General features: G+C 61.4%; 1 protein-coding gene across 11 annotated transcripts in view; it reads left to right on the top strand.

Moving 5' to 3' along the window:
- The window catches only part of MGLL (monoglyceride lipase), an 86,737-nt gene that overhangs the window by 59,962 nt on the left and 12,759 nt on the right, over positions 1–14,016 (top strand). For 8 of the 11 annotated variants that reach the window (XM_043441891.1, XM_043441890.1, XM_043441892.1 and 5 more), the window contains 3 exons: positions 6,275–6,411; positions 7,431–7,541; positions 12,050–12,127. In XM_043441891.1, coding sequence (XP_043297826.1) covers positions 6,275–6,411; positions 7,431–7,541; positions 12,050–12,127 — 326 coding nt within the window. The remainder of the gene's footprint in view (positions 1–6,274; positions 6,412–7,430; positions 7,542–12,049; positions 12,128–14,016) is intronic. The other 3 variants (XM_043441893.1, XM_043441894.1, XM_043441887.1) reach the window with 1 other exon arrangement.

Below are 14,016 nucleotides of genomic sequence, written 5' to 3'. Positions count from 1 at the left end.
TCAGGGTCTTTTCCAGTGAGTCAGCTCTTCACATCAGGTGGCCAAAGTATTGGAGCTTCAGCTTCAGCATCAGTCCTTCCAATGAACACCCAGGACTGATTTCCTTTAGGATGGACTGGTTGGATCTCCTTGCAGTCCAAGGGACTCGCAAGAGTCTTCTCCAACACCACCAGTGGATGTTCAAAGCATCCATTCTTCGGCGCTCAGCTTTCTTTATGGTACAACTCTCACATCCATACATGACCACTGGAAAACCATAGCCTTGACTAGATGGACCTTTGTTGGCAAAGTGATATCTCTGCTTTTTAACATGCTGTCCAGGTTGGTCGTAGCTTTTCTTTCAAGGAGCGAGCGTCTCTTAATTTCGTGGCTGCAGTCTGCCAGCAGCATGCAGTTGCTACCTGTGAGCTTCCGTCTTCATTATCCCCTGCTGTCGAATGACCCCTTTGCTGCAGTGAGCCCATTCTCCAGCTGTGACAGTAGGCTTCGGGGAACAGTGTTGTCCCGTCTCCCGCTGCCGCCCAGGGCTTTCTCCTGGGTGTATGACCGCCTGGGGATGGAACCGCTGGCTGCAAAGGATGGAATTTCAAACCTGTGAGATGCAGGCTGTCTTCCAAAGTGGCAGTCCGGTGCCGTAGATGGGCTAGTGACTCCCTTTAGATTCGGACCCACGGCTCAGCTGGGTGCCCTCTCTGCCCCTCACCAGGCTGGGTTGTGCTGGCGCTCTACCGAGCGGCTGCATGCCCCTCTGGGTCCGTGTGGCGTGACCCCACGCGAGGCTCCTCCCGTCCAGTCCTGCGGGTCTCGAGGCCGGAGGGGCCACAGTGACCATCTGTCTCGGTGCTGAGCCACATGTCCTGCAAGAGCCCACGCCTGTCTCCTGCTGGCCTCCTGTGGGCCGGCCAGGAAGCCAGGGCTGCAGCCTTGTGGGGTGGACAGGAGTCCGTCCTCTGCCTGGTTGGACGTTCCCAGGGCCTGGGTCCATCCAGAAAATTCCATCTGCGTGGCACGTCTGGAGGAGAAGAGGTGAGCAGTGGGGAGAGAATTCAGCTTGTCCAGACCCTCCAGTGCAGCGTGTGGTCAGCCGTCGGGGTCCTGCTGCAGACCCTCACCAGAGATGTGGTGCGTCCCCTGTGAGGGAGAATGGTGAAGCTGGGAGCCCGTGTGCTGATGCCCAGTGGAGACATCTCGTCCTTCGGGCTTGCCCTGCCGGCCTGCGCTCAGTGGCCTGTGTTTTCAATTACAGGCGCATCTCGCCCTGATGGTAACGATAGGAATGTCCAAGGTCGATTTGGGGGCAGAAGGGAGGACCCAGAGGCACCGAGCCGGTCCCCGCCGTGTGGCAGGCGGCCTCTGGGACTGTGCGTCCCCGGGTCAGCCCCGCCTGAGGGCAGCAGAAGCGTGAGATTTGGGGTCTGAACCCAGCGCTCAAGTCCGTGGCCAGCCTCTAACTCATCGGGAGGTGAGCTCCCACCAGTCTGTCTGAGGGTCAGTTTTCTCAGCCAGAAAATGGGGGAGAATTCATAGGTAATTTGTAGAGTGGTGAGGATCAGTGAAATGAACCCTGGGAACAGGCTGTGCGGATTCCAGCCCACCACATCAGCACCAGGCTTTGTCATGACTGGTTTTTATGCTCCGTCTCTGCTTACTCAAGGTTGCGTTTCCCCAGCTCTTCCATCTGTAAGAGAAGGCGTCCCAAGTAGAACAGGCTCCCTGAGAAGAGGGGAGTCGGACGCTCGTTTCCCCCGGTCCCAGGGTTAGCGGGAGCCCCGCCTTTCTGGACGGGTCCTCGGTCTTTAGCGCGTGGTGCCACCAGATCACTTGGAGGGAGAAGTGTTCTGCATGAGACAGGGACAGGGATTACTGAAACATCCCCGAAGGCTCGGGTGCTCACCGTGCGTGGGGGGCAGTGCTACTGTGTACTACGGGGACAGGGGCTGGAATCAGGTTTTGTGGAGTCAAAATCTGATCAGGTTTTGATCAGGAGACGCGCGGAAATGACCTCCAGGAGGCAGAGTTTATTATACTCAAAGATCCCCAGAACCAGGAGCAGGACCGCTCGGGGCCGCTCAGCGAGGCACCGGGGCTGGACCGCCGGCAGGGGCAGGCGGGGGGAGTGGACAGGAGGCTTTGCTGCAGTGTCTTCGAGAAGGAACGGTGAGGTGGGGTGAGCAGGGTGAGGATGGGCTGGTTTGGGTACAGTCAGTGGGCTGAGGGGCCTGGGGCTGCCTCTGGTTGTCAGGTCCGTGGGCCTGGGTGACAGGACTGTGCCTGGCCAGGGAGGTGGGCTCTGGACTGGTTGGTTTGCGTGTGACAGCCCAGCTCATGAGTCAGTTCTTTCCCGTGTCCAGAAATTTGCTAACCTTGGGAGCAGCAGTCCTTCCAGGGTCAGCTTCAACCAGATGGTAAGGCGTCAAAATACAGAGGATTTAACAAAAACATAGAACATAGCAGAATCGGGGTAAACAAAGCCAAAAATATGCTGGATCAAGGCCTGTGGTAAGGTTCTTTCTCTTAGAACATATGAGGAAGGGAGTGTTAATTGCAAACACAGCCCTGCCGCTCCATCCCTGTGGTAGGAATGGAAATGCCTCATCAGATGAACTTGCCGCAGTGATGGGTGGCCGTCGTGGGACGAGAGGCTGCAGTTCATTTCGGCAGGTGTAAAGCTGGCAGCTGCCCCCGGCCAGGCCGTCACGAGGAGCCGGAGGAGCGTGCAGACCAATGAAAGGAGATCCTGGGTCTGAAGGCGGCCTGGCTTGCAGGCACGTGCGTGCCCAGCCTCCTGCCGAGGTCCCAGGTGGACGATGCCATTGGCTCACAGCCCAGTCCCCCAGCAGAGCCATGTGCCCCCAGCTCGCAGTGCCCTCGGGTCACGGGGAAGGGGCGGTGCTGGGGGAGAGGGGACCCCTAATCAGCGCACCTGAGACAGAGACCTGGCATGTGGCAACTCGCAACCCCCTGGCGCGGGGGCAACTCGCGGCTGTGTGGCGGGGACAGATTCCGGGAGCGCCAGGACTGCAGGTGGGTCTCGGGGCTCCCTCCCAGCCTAAGAAGCCGGGCGGGGTGGGCGCATGCCGCCATGCTTCAGTGCGGGGCTGGCCTGTGCATAGGCCGACCAGCAGGACGGTGCAGAAACCCAGAGACGGGCCAGATGCACGCGGGAAAGGAAGCTTCCTGTGAATGACGCCACCACTCCGTGCCAGGGTGACGGGCGGCTTCGTGAAAGCTGCTAAGACAGTCAATGCGTGTCTGCAGTTTGGAACCTGATCGAGGCGGTTGGACGGCACTGGGAATGTGTGAAATGCCCCCGAGTTGGGTCACTTGACAGTGGCCCCTGGTCGGTGGTGTGAGCGTCACCTCGGTTTTAAGAAGGAAAGAAGCCCCAGGCCAGGGAGCTGTGTCTCACACCACGTATCCCGACAAGCTGCGGCTGGGTCAGGATGCGTGTGTGGAGAGCGAAGCCGCGTCTGGGGACGATGGTGGCCAGCTGCCCAGCTCTGCGAATGCGCCTGCCGGCCCTGAGTGGCGCGCTCACAGGGGGCTGCTGCGAACCTTAGGCTGTGTGTGTGTTACCCCCGCCAAGGAACGGAGCCAGAGAAAGTGCTGAGCTCCTGATACCCCAGGAGCAGAGAAGGCCTTTATAACTGAGAACCAAAATTCAGAAGCCATGGAAAGAAAAGATGGACCATTTTCTCAAAAATCTTCCATAGCTAAACACGACATCAACTTGAAGGACAGATGACCACCTCGTGTACACAGAGCTCCTAAATATCAAGAAATGCGAAACCTCAATAGAAAAAGACAAACAGCAAAGGCAGGCGTTCTCAGTTTACCGGGAAAGAAACACAAGTTCCCCTTAAAATATGAGAAGATGTTTGACTGGCACGTTCCCCTCTGTCTTACGGGCGAGAATCCAAACACAGAGTGACGTGCTTTGCTGGGAGGCTGGTAGATTCAACCCCGCACGCCCCCCGTGGACGAGTGGACGATGTCAACCCGCCGAAACAGCATCTGCGGGCACCTTTCGGCCAAGCACACCTGCCCCGGACGTGTACCCTGGAGGCGCGCGTTCTTGAAGGTGGAAGAAGCATCCCCAGTGATGCGGTTCGGTCAGCGGTTTGGTGAACAGGGATGGATGTCACACACGCGGTTTTGGCAAGAGATGGCTGCAGTGGACTGTGGTTCACCCACACGAGGAGCCCTCAGACAGACGAGGAGCTCTCCGTCTGCGTGCCGTCTGAAGTCATCTCCAGACTCTGTTAAAACTGAGAAAACCTGGCGTAGAATAGGCTGGATCTGTAGCATGCTACCTTTTATGTAAAAGGAAAAAAGGGGGGGAAATATGGATAGATAGATATTTTCTTATTTTTGCAAGAAGAAATGCTTTGGAGGGAAGACAGACAATATAAGATGATCAGCCATGGGGAACAGGAGCAGAAGTGAGACGTCACTGAATGGATCTGTTTTTATTTTTCTAACTCTTGTACCAGGTAAATGTTTACATAATCAGGAGAATTAAACTGGAAGATGAAACAGCAAAATTTATAGTTGTAAACAACAAATTTATTTTGAAATTAATCTAATCGTGTATCGATTAGTGACACAGGCACACAATACTTTGGACTTTAAACGTGATGCTCTGTCCACATCGTTACTGAACTATATTCTCAGGTCGGGGGAGTGGGCTGAGGATTATTGTTTAGCGGGTACTTTGGGCGGCTTGGATAGCAAACTACTATAGACTGAGCGACATTAAGGGTAGGAATTTATTTCCTGAACGTTCTGGAGGCTGGGAATCCGAGATGAAGCTGTCAACCCAGCTGGCTCCTCCCAAGGCCTGTCTCCCAGGCGTGCAGACGGCTGTCTCCTCCCCGCCTCCCCTCTCGCCGTCCCCCTGCATGTCCATGTCTTACTCTCTTCTTACAAGGACACCAGGCGGACGGGATGCTGTTAGCTCAGTTGTGCCTGACTCTGCGACCCCATGGGCTGCAGCCCACCAGGCTCCTCGGTCCATGGGATTTTCCAGGCAAGGATACTGGAGTGGGTTGCTGTTGGTTGGGGGCAGCTTAATCACCTCTTGAAAGACCATGTTTGCAAATCCAGCCCCCTCCTGCGCTGTGGGTGTGGGGTGTCAGCGTGTGGATTGGGGGCGGGGGTCCAGCCCATGGCAGGCGGCACGCGGTTTCAGCTTGGGGGTGATGGAAAGGTTCTGGGGGGACGCGGCGACGGTCGCACGGCGGTGCGGAATGTGTGCGGAAATGTGTGCTGCAGCGTCGTGACGACGGCATGTCTTAGCTCCGTTAGAAGGAAAAACGAGCTTAAGGGGCTGGGCCTGCCGCTGAGAAGGTGATGGGAGGGCTCTCCGGGTGGTCAGAGGCGGGTGGGCTGGGCAGCGGTGGGCAGACACACGTGGGGGACAGAGCAGAGCACAGGGGCTGTGGTCTGGCCTCATGGAGGGTTCCGAATCAGGGTCTGGGCGGCCCAGCTTCCAGCCACTGCAAGCCACCCTTTTCTGTCCGTGGGCTGGGGGGCTCAGTCACAGCCCCTCCAGGCAGAGGCGGCCGAGGGGCTTCGGGCAGGCGTGCTCAACGTGCATCCTTGTGCCTCCTCTTCTGCACTTTGCAAACGCTCACATCACCCAGTTTCCATGGCGACCGGCATCCCTCAGAGAGGCGGGCGTGGAGGGACCCTCAGAAAGGACTCGGGGAAATGAACAGCTCGGGTCAGGCGGAGGGTAACACCCAGGAGGGAGGCAGCGCGGCCTGGTTCTGCTGCCGCCTCGCGGAGAGTGTTTCTGGCGCCCCTAGGCTGGTGCGCGTCTGTCCCCTCCTCGTCCCCAGAAGGTGGCGGGGAGGGGACGCGATGCGGCCTTCACCCGCTGACACACTGGCACTCCAACACACGGCCTGAGGCTCGAGGAGCTGGGGGCGCCCAGGCCTCCCGGGTCCCGCTCCGGTGGGACCCGGACTCCGTGTGTCTGTCCTGCTTTCTTCCTGGGAAGTGGCCAGCGGGAAGGCCTCCTGGCTGCGTGAACAGTCACTTCCCGGCCGTGTGATTTGGGCACATTCCTTAACCTGTCTGTGCTTCCATTTCGTAACCTGTAAAACGGGTTTGGGGGCGGTGGAGAATTTGCACACTCGAGAGCACGCTTGGGAGGGTCGGGGGGGGGGTGTCCTCCCTGGAGAGTGGTGGTCGTTCCGTGAGGAGGCCGCCGGGCTTGGCGGGGGGCGCTGCCCCTGCTGACCGGTTCTGTGCCCCGCTTCCCTTCCAGTCGGCCACGGGCAGAGCGAGGGTGAGAGGATGGTGGTGTCCGACTTCCACGTCTTCGTCAGGGACGTGCTACAGCATGTGGACGCCGTGCAGAAGGACCACCCGGGGCTGCCCGTCTTCCTCCTGGGCCACTCCATGGTGAGCAGACCACGGAGGGGCCCCTGGGTCCAGCCCAGCGTCCCCCCGGGTGGGGATGGAGGGGGGTCGCCCTCTGCACACGCTGGGCATGGGGCTCCTGGGAAGTTTGTGCTCAGGAAACAAGTTGGGGTCGGCGTCCCGGAGGCGGCCCCAGAGGAGGGCTGCCCCACCCGTTCCTTCCCGTCAGGGCCCAGGGTCACCTCTGCTCCCCTTTTTTGGGGTGGGGCCCCTCAGTTCGCCGTCAGGGAAGCACAGCGCTTCCTGCCGGTTTCAGAGTCACGCGGTTCCCAGTAGGACAGGGGTCCCCAGGCACGCAGTCCTTAAAGGTCATTCCTGATCGTTTTTGCCTTTTAAATACACAGACTCCTCTCAGAATATTTAAATCATCTGTGATCTTTAAATCGAGTCTCTTCAAACTGGCAGCACTCAGCCCAGACCTGCCTTTAGGCGCCCAGCCATGCGGGCCGGCAGAGGACTTTGAGCTGCTGGACTCTGCACCCTGGGGACCTTCCCCCCGCTCCCCGCCTGGCCACCACCCGGCCTGGCCCTCGTGAGCGTGTGGAGTTCACCTCCTGGTTCAGATTCCCTCGTCAATAGCCAAGGCCACCCGCCTTCAGCAGCTCCCATGTCCACTAAGTATTTTTCTTGGAACCTCGATTCCTAGGCCCTTTAACTGAACCGGGAAAAAAAAACCCAAAAAGTGTAACAATCTCTCATCATCCTCAGATTTTTTTTTTAAATCTCATATTAAGCCTGACGGACTGGATGAGTTGGGGGGCTGCCAGCTTTTGACTTGAAATAGAAATGTGTCATTGTGGCCCTTCAAGCCCCCAAGCAGGAACCTTATTTACATCCCCTGAAACATTTGTGCTTGGAAAACCCTGGGGAAACACGCGTAATAGAGTAATCGCGGGTCCAGTTCCCCCAGCATTTGAGGGTGCCTGTTCCAAGGTAGGGGCTCTGGGCCTGGGGGATCCACGACGGTGCCCACGCCCACCACACGCCCCCTCTTCCCGTAGGGTGGCGCGATCTCCATCCTCACGGCCGCGGAGAGGCCGGGCCACTTCTCCGGCATGGTCCTCATCTCCCCACTGGTTGTCGCCAATCCAGACTCGGCGACGCTTTTCAAGGTAAGCGGACCTCCTGTTCCGTGAGCCCCGGCAAGCCTCCCGGGCCCTGAGCATACGCTCACAGCTTGCCTCCGGGGCAAAGGGGCTTCTCCCACTGTCGTGACGAGGTTTGGATGCAGTGAGCATTGTTGTGGCCGGAATTCAGTCAGTTCTCAAGTCAGGTGTGGTTTTCCCCCAAACAAACAGAAAAAAAACTGGCTTCCTGTCCATGCACGTTTCTCGGTGGACATTCAGAGGAGGAAAGGTCTCGCAGCTGTCCACGGCTGAGCATGCAACTCTAACCCACGTGGCTCCTTGGGGGCGTTTTTCTGGCCGTGACGGTCCTCGTGGTGCTCCCAGTGGGTTGGGCTGGGCTTTGCCCCTTGAGGAAGCACGGCCTGGGCGCAGCCGGATCGTGGATATGGGATCCTGACCTGATCTGAGCCCAGGTTTCAGAGACTTGAGACCCGGTGAGGGTGGCAGGCCAGCCCCGCGTCTCCCCAAGCATTGGTCAGTCTCTTCCTGACACGGGGGTCAGGGGGGCAGCTGCCACCCCCCGAGCCAGTGCTCAGGACTCTCAGAGGAGCAGAGGGGGCAGTGAGGTGGGGGCCATCCTCGCAGGACACGGCACACCCACTGCCTCGTGGTCCGTGACGGGGCGGAGAGGCCCCTGCCCCAAGGCCTCGGTGGGCCCCTGGGGACCCGGCACCAGGGGTGTTTCCTGCAGCCCAGGGCCACAGCCGTGATCCCGGCCCTGCAGGTGGGCATCCAGCGGAAACAGAGTCTCAGCAATTTGAAACGGGGCTGGACCGAGCCAAGGAGAAACTGGGGCCTCTCTGAGGGCTCAGCCAGAGAGCACCTCTTTACTCGAGTCTCCCAAGAGGAGACACAGCTAGCTCCTCTGAGTTTTACTCCCATCTAAGGAAATCGCCCCCAACTTGTTGAAATCAACTCCAGTGGATTTCAGTGCCTGGCAGAGGCGGGACTGCCTAGAGGATGGGTTCACTCACAGACTCCCAGGCGAGGCTCCGGGGGGTCAGTCTCCCGGCCCCCTCACTTCCTGGTCGTGATCACGTAGCGTGCGGCGGACCGTCCGAGGTCCCTGGTCAGATAAGAGAGTGAGCAGGACCGGGGTTCCGGGCAGAGCTCCCACGGCACTCCGCGGGCTCCATTCGTGACTTGTTTGGGTGGTGTGTGCCAGGCTCACGCGTGAATCATGCCCTCAGCTCCCGCCCTCACCCCAGGGACAGGGAGGTCGCTGGCTGCAGTTACGCGCGGGACCCCGGGGCTTGGAAAGGACCCTCGGCTGCCCAGGTCCACCCCCTGCCCCCCAGGGCTGTCCACTCCCCCGCAAGGGCATCTCCCCAGACGGGACGGTGCATGATTTCTGCGGTGACGTGCCCGCCGCCAGGGCCCCGAGAGGAGCCCAGGACCCTGGGGGTTTCAGATGAAGGGCACAGAGGCAGGGGGTGGGGGGCAGCCGGGCCCCGAGCAGGAGGCCACCCGGTGCCCCTTCCAGTCTCGGGCAAGGCCTGCGGCGTGACCTCTCCCAGCTGGTGGTGACAGATGTCCTTGTGGGCAGGGGAATGCAGGTCCCGGCTGTTAGGCAGGATTCATGAGAGTCCCCGCGGCCCCCGGGCCCAGGGCACCCCCTCCCGTCTGGGAGGCCTGTCGCTGCCCTAGGGGGTCGGGCAGTCCTGACCACAGAGTCGGCGTCGCGTCCGCCGTGCGGGAGCCCGGGGCCACTCTCTGGCCTCGTCTCGCCTGGGCAGCTTCGGAAGGAAGCCTCAGACTCGGGGGGCTCTAGGTCACAGAGCGTCCTGCAGGGGCGGGGTGGGGGCGGGGTGCGTGCGGCTCGCTGTGGGTCGGGTGAAACCTGGCTGGTCCTTGGGTTTCCAGTGACTCCATCTTCAGGACCTCAGATTCCTGGAGACCCCCTTCTGGTCGAGGTGGACGGGGCGGGGGGCCTTCCCTGGGCCTCGAGGCTGCCAGGTGCAGCGCGCAGAGCTGGGTTCTGGTCCGTGATTCCCGTCCCAGAGCGCGGCTCCTGGGCAGGTCAGAGGTGTGTTCACGGCAGCCGGTTCCCCATGGGTTTCCCCGGCGACTCAGATGGTAAAGAACCCGCCTGCCGTGCAGGGGACACGCTTCAGTCCCTGGCTCGGGAAGTTCCCCTGGAGAAGGGCACAGCTGCCCACTCAGGTATTCTTGCCTGGGGAATCCCCTGGACAGAGGCGCCTGGGGCCACAGTCCACAGGGTCACAGAGTCAGACGCAACGGAGCCACTGACTTCTTCGCTGTTTCATTGTCCCAACGGAGAGACTTCACAAAGCGGCTCGCCGCACCGGGGCCTCGGAGCGCAGGCGGGCACATGGAGGGTGGCTGCCCCCCGCCCACGGCCCCAGCACAGCTGGTTCCCGCCCCACTTCCAGCCGGCTGGGGTATGTGCAGCCGGGGGATGATTCGGGGAGAACCCCATCAGCACTCAGATCCAGGTGGAAGCGGGAGTTTATAGACACAGCAAGCCTGGACCCCAGGACAGGTGTCAGGGTCAGCGCAGCCGCCCCAGGGACACGGGGTCCCCACGCCCCCCTGTTGGTGCGGCACCCTGACCCCCCAGGGCGACACGCGTGCGTGGCTGCGGGCCGACCCGTTCTTTCTCCGGGAAAACCCGGCGTCGCCCTGGACGTCTGCCCCGAGTGAGGGCTGGGGTGGTCCTCCATGTGGCCCTGTCTGCCCTTGGCCGGAGGCTGTCCCCCGGGCCCCGGGTGGAGATGCGGGAGCGGCCCCGTGCTCCTATACGCCACCCTGGAGGCACCAGGCCAGGCGGTGCCTGGTGTGACCCGGGTGACTTCCCCTCCGTCACCGCCCTGTGCATGGGCCACGGATGGGAGACGAGGCCACGGTCTCACTCAAGGTCAGCGCGCGCTGTGGCTTGGCCAGTGGGCGTGGTGGGACGTCCTTTCCCCCCGAAACCACAGGGGATCAGCTTCCCATCTGGGTGTTGCTCTTCTGCTTTTAGTCCCCGGAGTCCGGAAGGCCCTGGAGCAGGGGGGCTGGAAAGAACACGGGAGGGGCCGGGGGAGGGCCGGTCATCAAGCTCAGATACAGTTAGACCGGGAGCTAGGGCGTGGCTGGCTCGAGACCTGGCCCCCTGAACTCGGCCGCCGCGTGCACCAGAGGCCTTGGTCCCACCCTAAGGCACACAGGCTTCCTGCTGTCCGCCTGGGGGTCACTCAGTGCCCGCTCGCTGCCCCCAGGAATCCTCCGGGCTCTGTCCCAGCTATGCCATCCTGCGCCCAGGCCAGCCCGCTGCACTGCTGTGGAAGCGAGCAGTTGTGTGTGACCTTCCTCGTGTTAAGCCTCTCAGCTGCAGAAGCTTCAGAGTGGTCTCCCGGAGCCATTAGAACCTGGGGAATCAATAACGGCGCGGTGCAGGCCCCCGGCACTCAAAGGGGAGGGCCTGCCGTTAACCCACGGGCGCCCAGGGATGGGCCAGGGACGCTCCTCGCTCACTTGCTCGCGGGCATGGACCTGGTCCTCTTCGAGGCTGAGATTGTCGGGGTTCCCCCTGCTTCCTGGAGTCCCCACTCAGTGACACGGGGTTTGCTCGTCCCCCCAGTCGCACGGGGGGCCCCCTTTGGGGGCCATTAGGGTGCTCCCTGGAGGATTCGGGTGTCAGGACGCCTCCCGGCAGCCCTTCAAGCTTCACTTGGTTGTCCGCACTTTTTTGTTGTTATTGAGTCGCTCAGTCGTGTCCGACTCTGCGACCCCATGGACTGCAGCACGCCAGGCCTCCCTGTCCATCACCAACTCCCAGAGCTTGCTCAAACTCATGTCCATCGGGTGAGTGATGCCATCCAGCCATCTCATCCTCTGTCATCCCCTTCTCCTCCTGCCTTCAATCTTTCCCAGCATCAGGATCTTTCCCAGTGAGTCAGCTCTTCACATCAGGTGGCCAAAGTACTGGAGTTTCAGCTTCAGCATCAGTCCTTCCAGTGAATATTCAGGACTGATTTCCTTTAGGATGGACTGGTTGGATCTCCTTGCAGTGCAAGGGACTCTCAGGAGTCTTCTCCAACACCACAGTTCAAAAGCATCAATTCTTTGGGGTTCAGCTTTCTTTATGGTCCAACTCTCACATCTATACATGACTGGAAAAGCCATAGTTTTGACTAGACGGACTTTTGTCGGCAAAGTGATGTGTCTGGCTTCTAATATGCTGTCTAGGTTGGTCATAACTTTCCTTCCAAACAGAAACTGAGGACCACAGGCTCTCTGGGTTCCGAACCAGAGGTCAGATGTAAGCCTGCCCAGCTTCGAGTCTCCAGCGCCTCCTCCTCCAGGGCTGGGGTCTCAGCTCCCAGGCTGTCCTTGGGCCGTGAGCGCTGAGGTGCCCTGAGGGGCTCTGCAGCTGCATGGACCTGCCTTAGCCCGCTGGCCTCACAATGAGGGTGGGGGTCTCCTCCCGGGGCCGTGGCCGGGTCACCCCGTCCTGAGCGGGATCCGGGGCTCTCTCCACGCGCCCGCAGGAGCCTCCAAAAAGTTTGGAAGAAGTGCTGCAGTTGACAGTAAGAGCCATTGTATCCCGGATGCCAGCTTCTCTGTGGGTGAGCCACTGCCCCACCCCTCCTCCCGGTGGCCGTGGACTCTCTTGGTGGACGGTGCTGGGGCAGAGGACAGCAGCAATCAGCGGTGACCTGGACAAACTGATCCTCCCCGCCTGGGGTCTGCGGGCTCTCTCCAGCCCCCCGCCTCCCTCCTCGCCCTGGACCTCGGGGCCCCTCCTCAACCCCAGCTTCCTTGGTCACAAGTCAGCCACTCTCTCTCTCTTCCTAATGAAAAGGCTAAAGAAAGAAGCCAACCCTTAAAAAGCGTGTGCTGGGCGGCAGTTCCGAGCTTCTCCCCCCTGAGACGGCATTTCCCCTTCTCTGGTTTTGTGGGGAGCAGGCCAAGAGGCACCCAGGTGTTTTTTTTTAAGCTGTGACCTTACTGCCATCAGAGATTCGTCTCTGCCCAACTGAGCCTTGTTGGAAGCGCGGCCAGAACACACTCCGCTGGTTTAGAAGAGCTCTGTCTGGGTGGCGCCCGCCTCTCTCACCCTGGGCTCCTGGGAAGGGCAGCGTGCGGGCCAGGTGTGGCCCTGTCCCTGTCCTGCCCGTGGGGGTCGGGGACACGGCCTCACGTGGAGCCGTGCTGCTGACTGTCAGGAAGGGAGGGGCCCGATGGGGGGAGCAGCTGGGTGCAGTAGCCAGGTGGGAGGAACAGGGCTTGGGGGGAGACCTCGGGGCTCCTGGGGAGACCGGGAGCTCCAGGCGGCAGTCCTCGCCAGGACTCGGCCGGGTGTCCCGGGAGGGAGAGTGAAGGGGCAGCCGAACTGAAAAGGCCGTGCTGGACGAGGCAGTGAGACGTGCCGGGGGGGTGGGCAGCTGGCCTGGTCCCATCGCACGCGGCTCCCGGGGGCCCAGGTGTGACGGGGGCACGTGCAGAGTCGGCCCGCAGCCCCCGCGTCCTGGGGGCTGTGGCGGGTCATCAGGAAGAGCAGGAAGCCTCGGAGCGGCTCAGCAGACTGGGCCTCCCGTTACGTTTCCCGCATGACGCCCTTGGGCCACCGCTGGGGGGGGCGCGCCCCGAAAGCCCACCCCCCGTGGGGTGGCCCCGGTGAAGGCGGGGTGTCCGGGGTGCCCCCTCTCTCTGCGCCCAGGGCACTTTACCTCCGTGTTTCTGCCTCGTTCACACACTCTGGCCTTTGGAAGCACAGATCTCAGCTCCTGGGGTCAGGCCCGCAGAGGAGCCCCGAATCCAGGAACCCACAGGCCGTCCTGTCTGCTCAGAAGCAGCCAGTCCCTTCCCTCCTGGAATTCCAGCCCTCCGCGGCTTGTACTCGTCCCTGGGGCCGACCCAGCCCCAGCTTGACCCCTGACCCTGCTCTGCGGGTCCTGTTCAGCCCATGACGCTTCGATGGGTGCAGGTGGCTGGAGGCCTGACGCGGGGCTCCAGGCTAGATCGTGGGTGTTCGGGGCCGGGTGGGCAAACGCCCGGCACGTAGAGGCTGCTGGTCCACATGCATGAGGCCTGGGCCTGAGCCTGGGGTGCCGTGAGGTCAGAGGTCACCCCATGGGTCCCCGGCCATCTGGGGCCCAGCTGTGCGCAAGGTCGTGAGGCTCCTGATGGTCTAGGAAGGCGAGCTTTCAGGGAGCAGTGCTGGGGGGACAGCAGGTGAGCTCAGGCCTCTCGGTCACCGGGAACCGGGGGCGGCCGCACCCAGGCCTCTGTCCACCCCGTCCAGCCGGCCGCGGGCAGTGGCGCTGAGCCTGTGTCGTCTCTTAAATGAGGGTCAGCCCTCCCCTCAGGGCGTTTGTGTCGAGATCAGAAGACGGAGAGCCCCTGGGACCGTGCCGACACCCCGCGCTCGCTTGGTCCCAAGGGGCACCCCCGTCGGCCCTGTGACGGCCGCACAGACCTGGGACTCGCCGCCCCCCGCTTTCTGAGCATGAGT

This window comes from Cervus canadensis, chromosome 22, assembly GCF_019320065.1.
Source record: "Cervus canadensis isolate Bull #8, Minnesota chromosome 22, ASM1932006v1, whole genome shotgun sequence".
In the NCBI taxonomy this organism is placed as follows: Eukaryota; Metazoa; Chordata; class Mammalia; order Artiodactyla; family Cervidae; genus Cervus; species Cervus canadensis.
The sequence above is the reverse complement of the archived record's forward strand: the minus strand, read 5'-3'. Positions and strand labels throughout refer to the sequence as shown.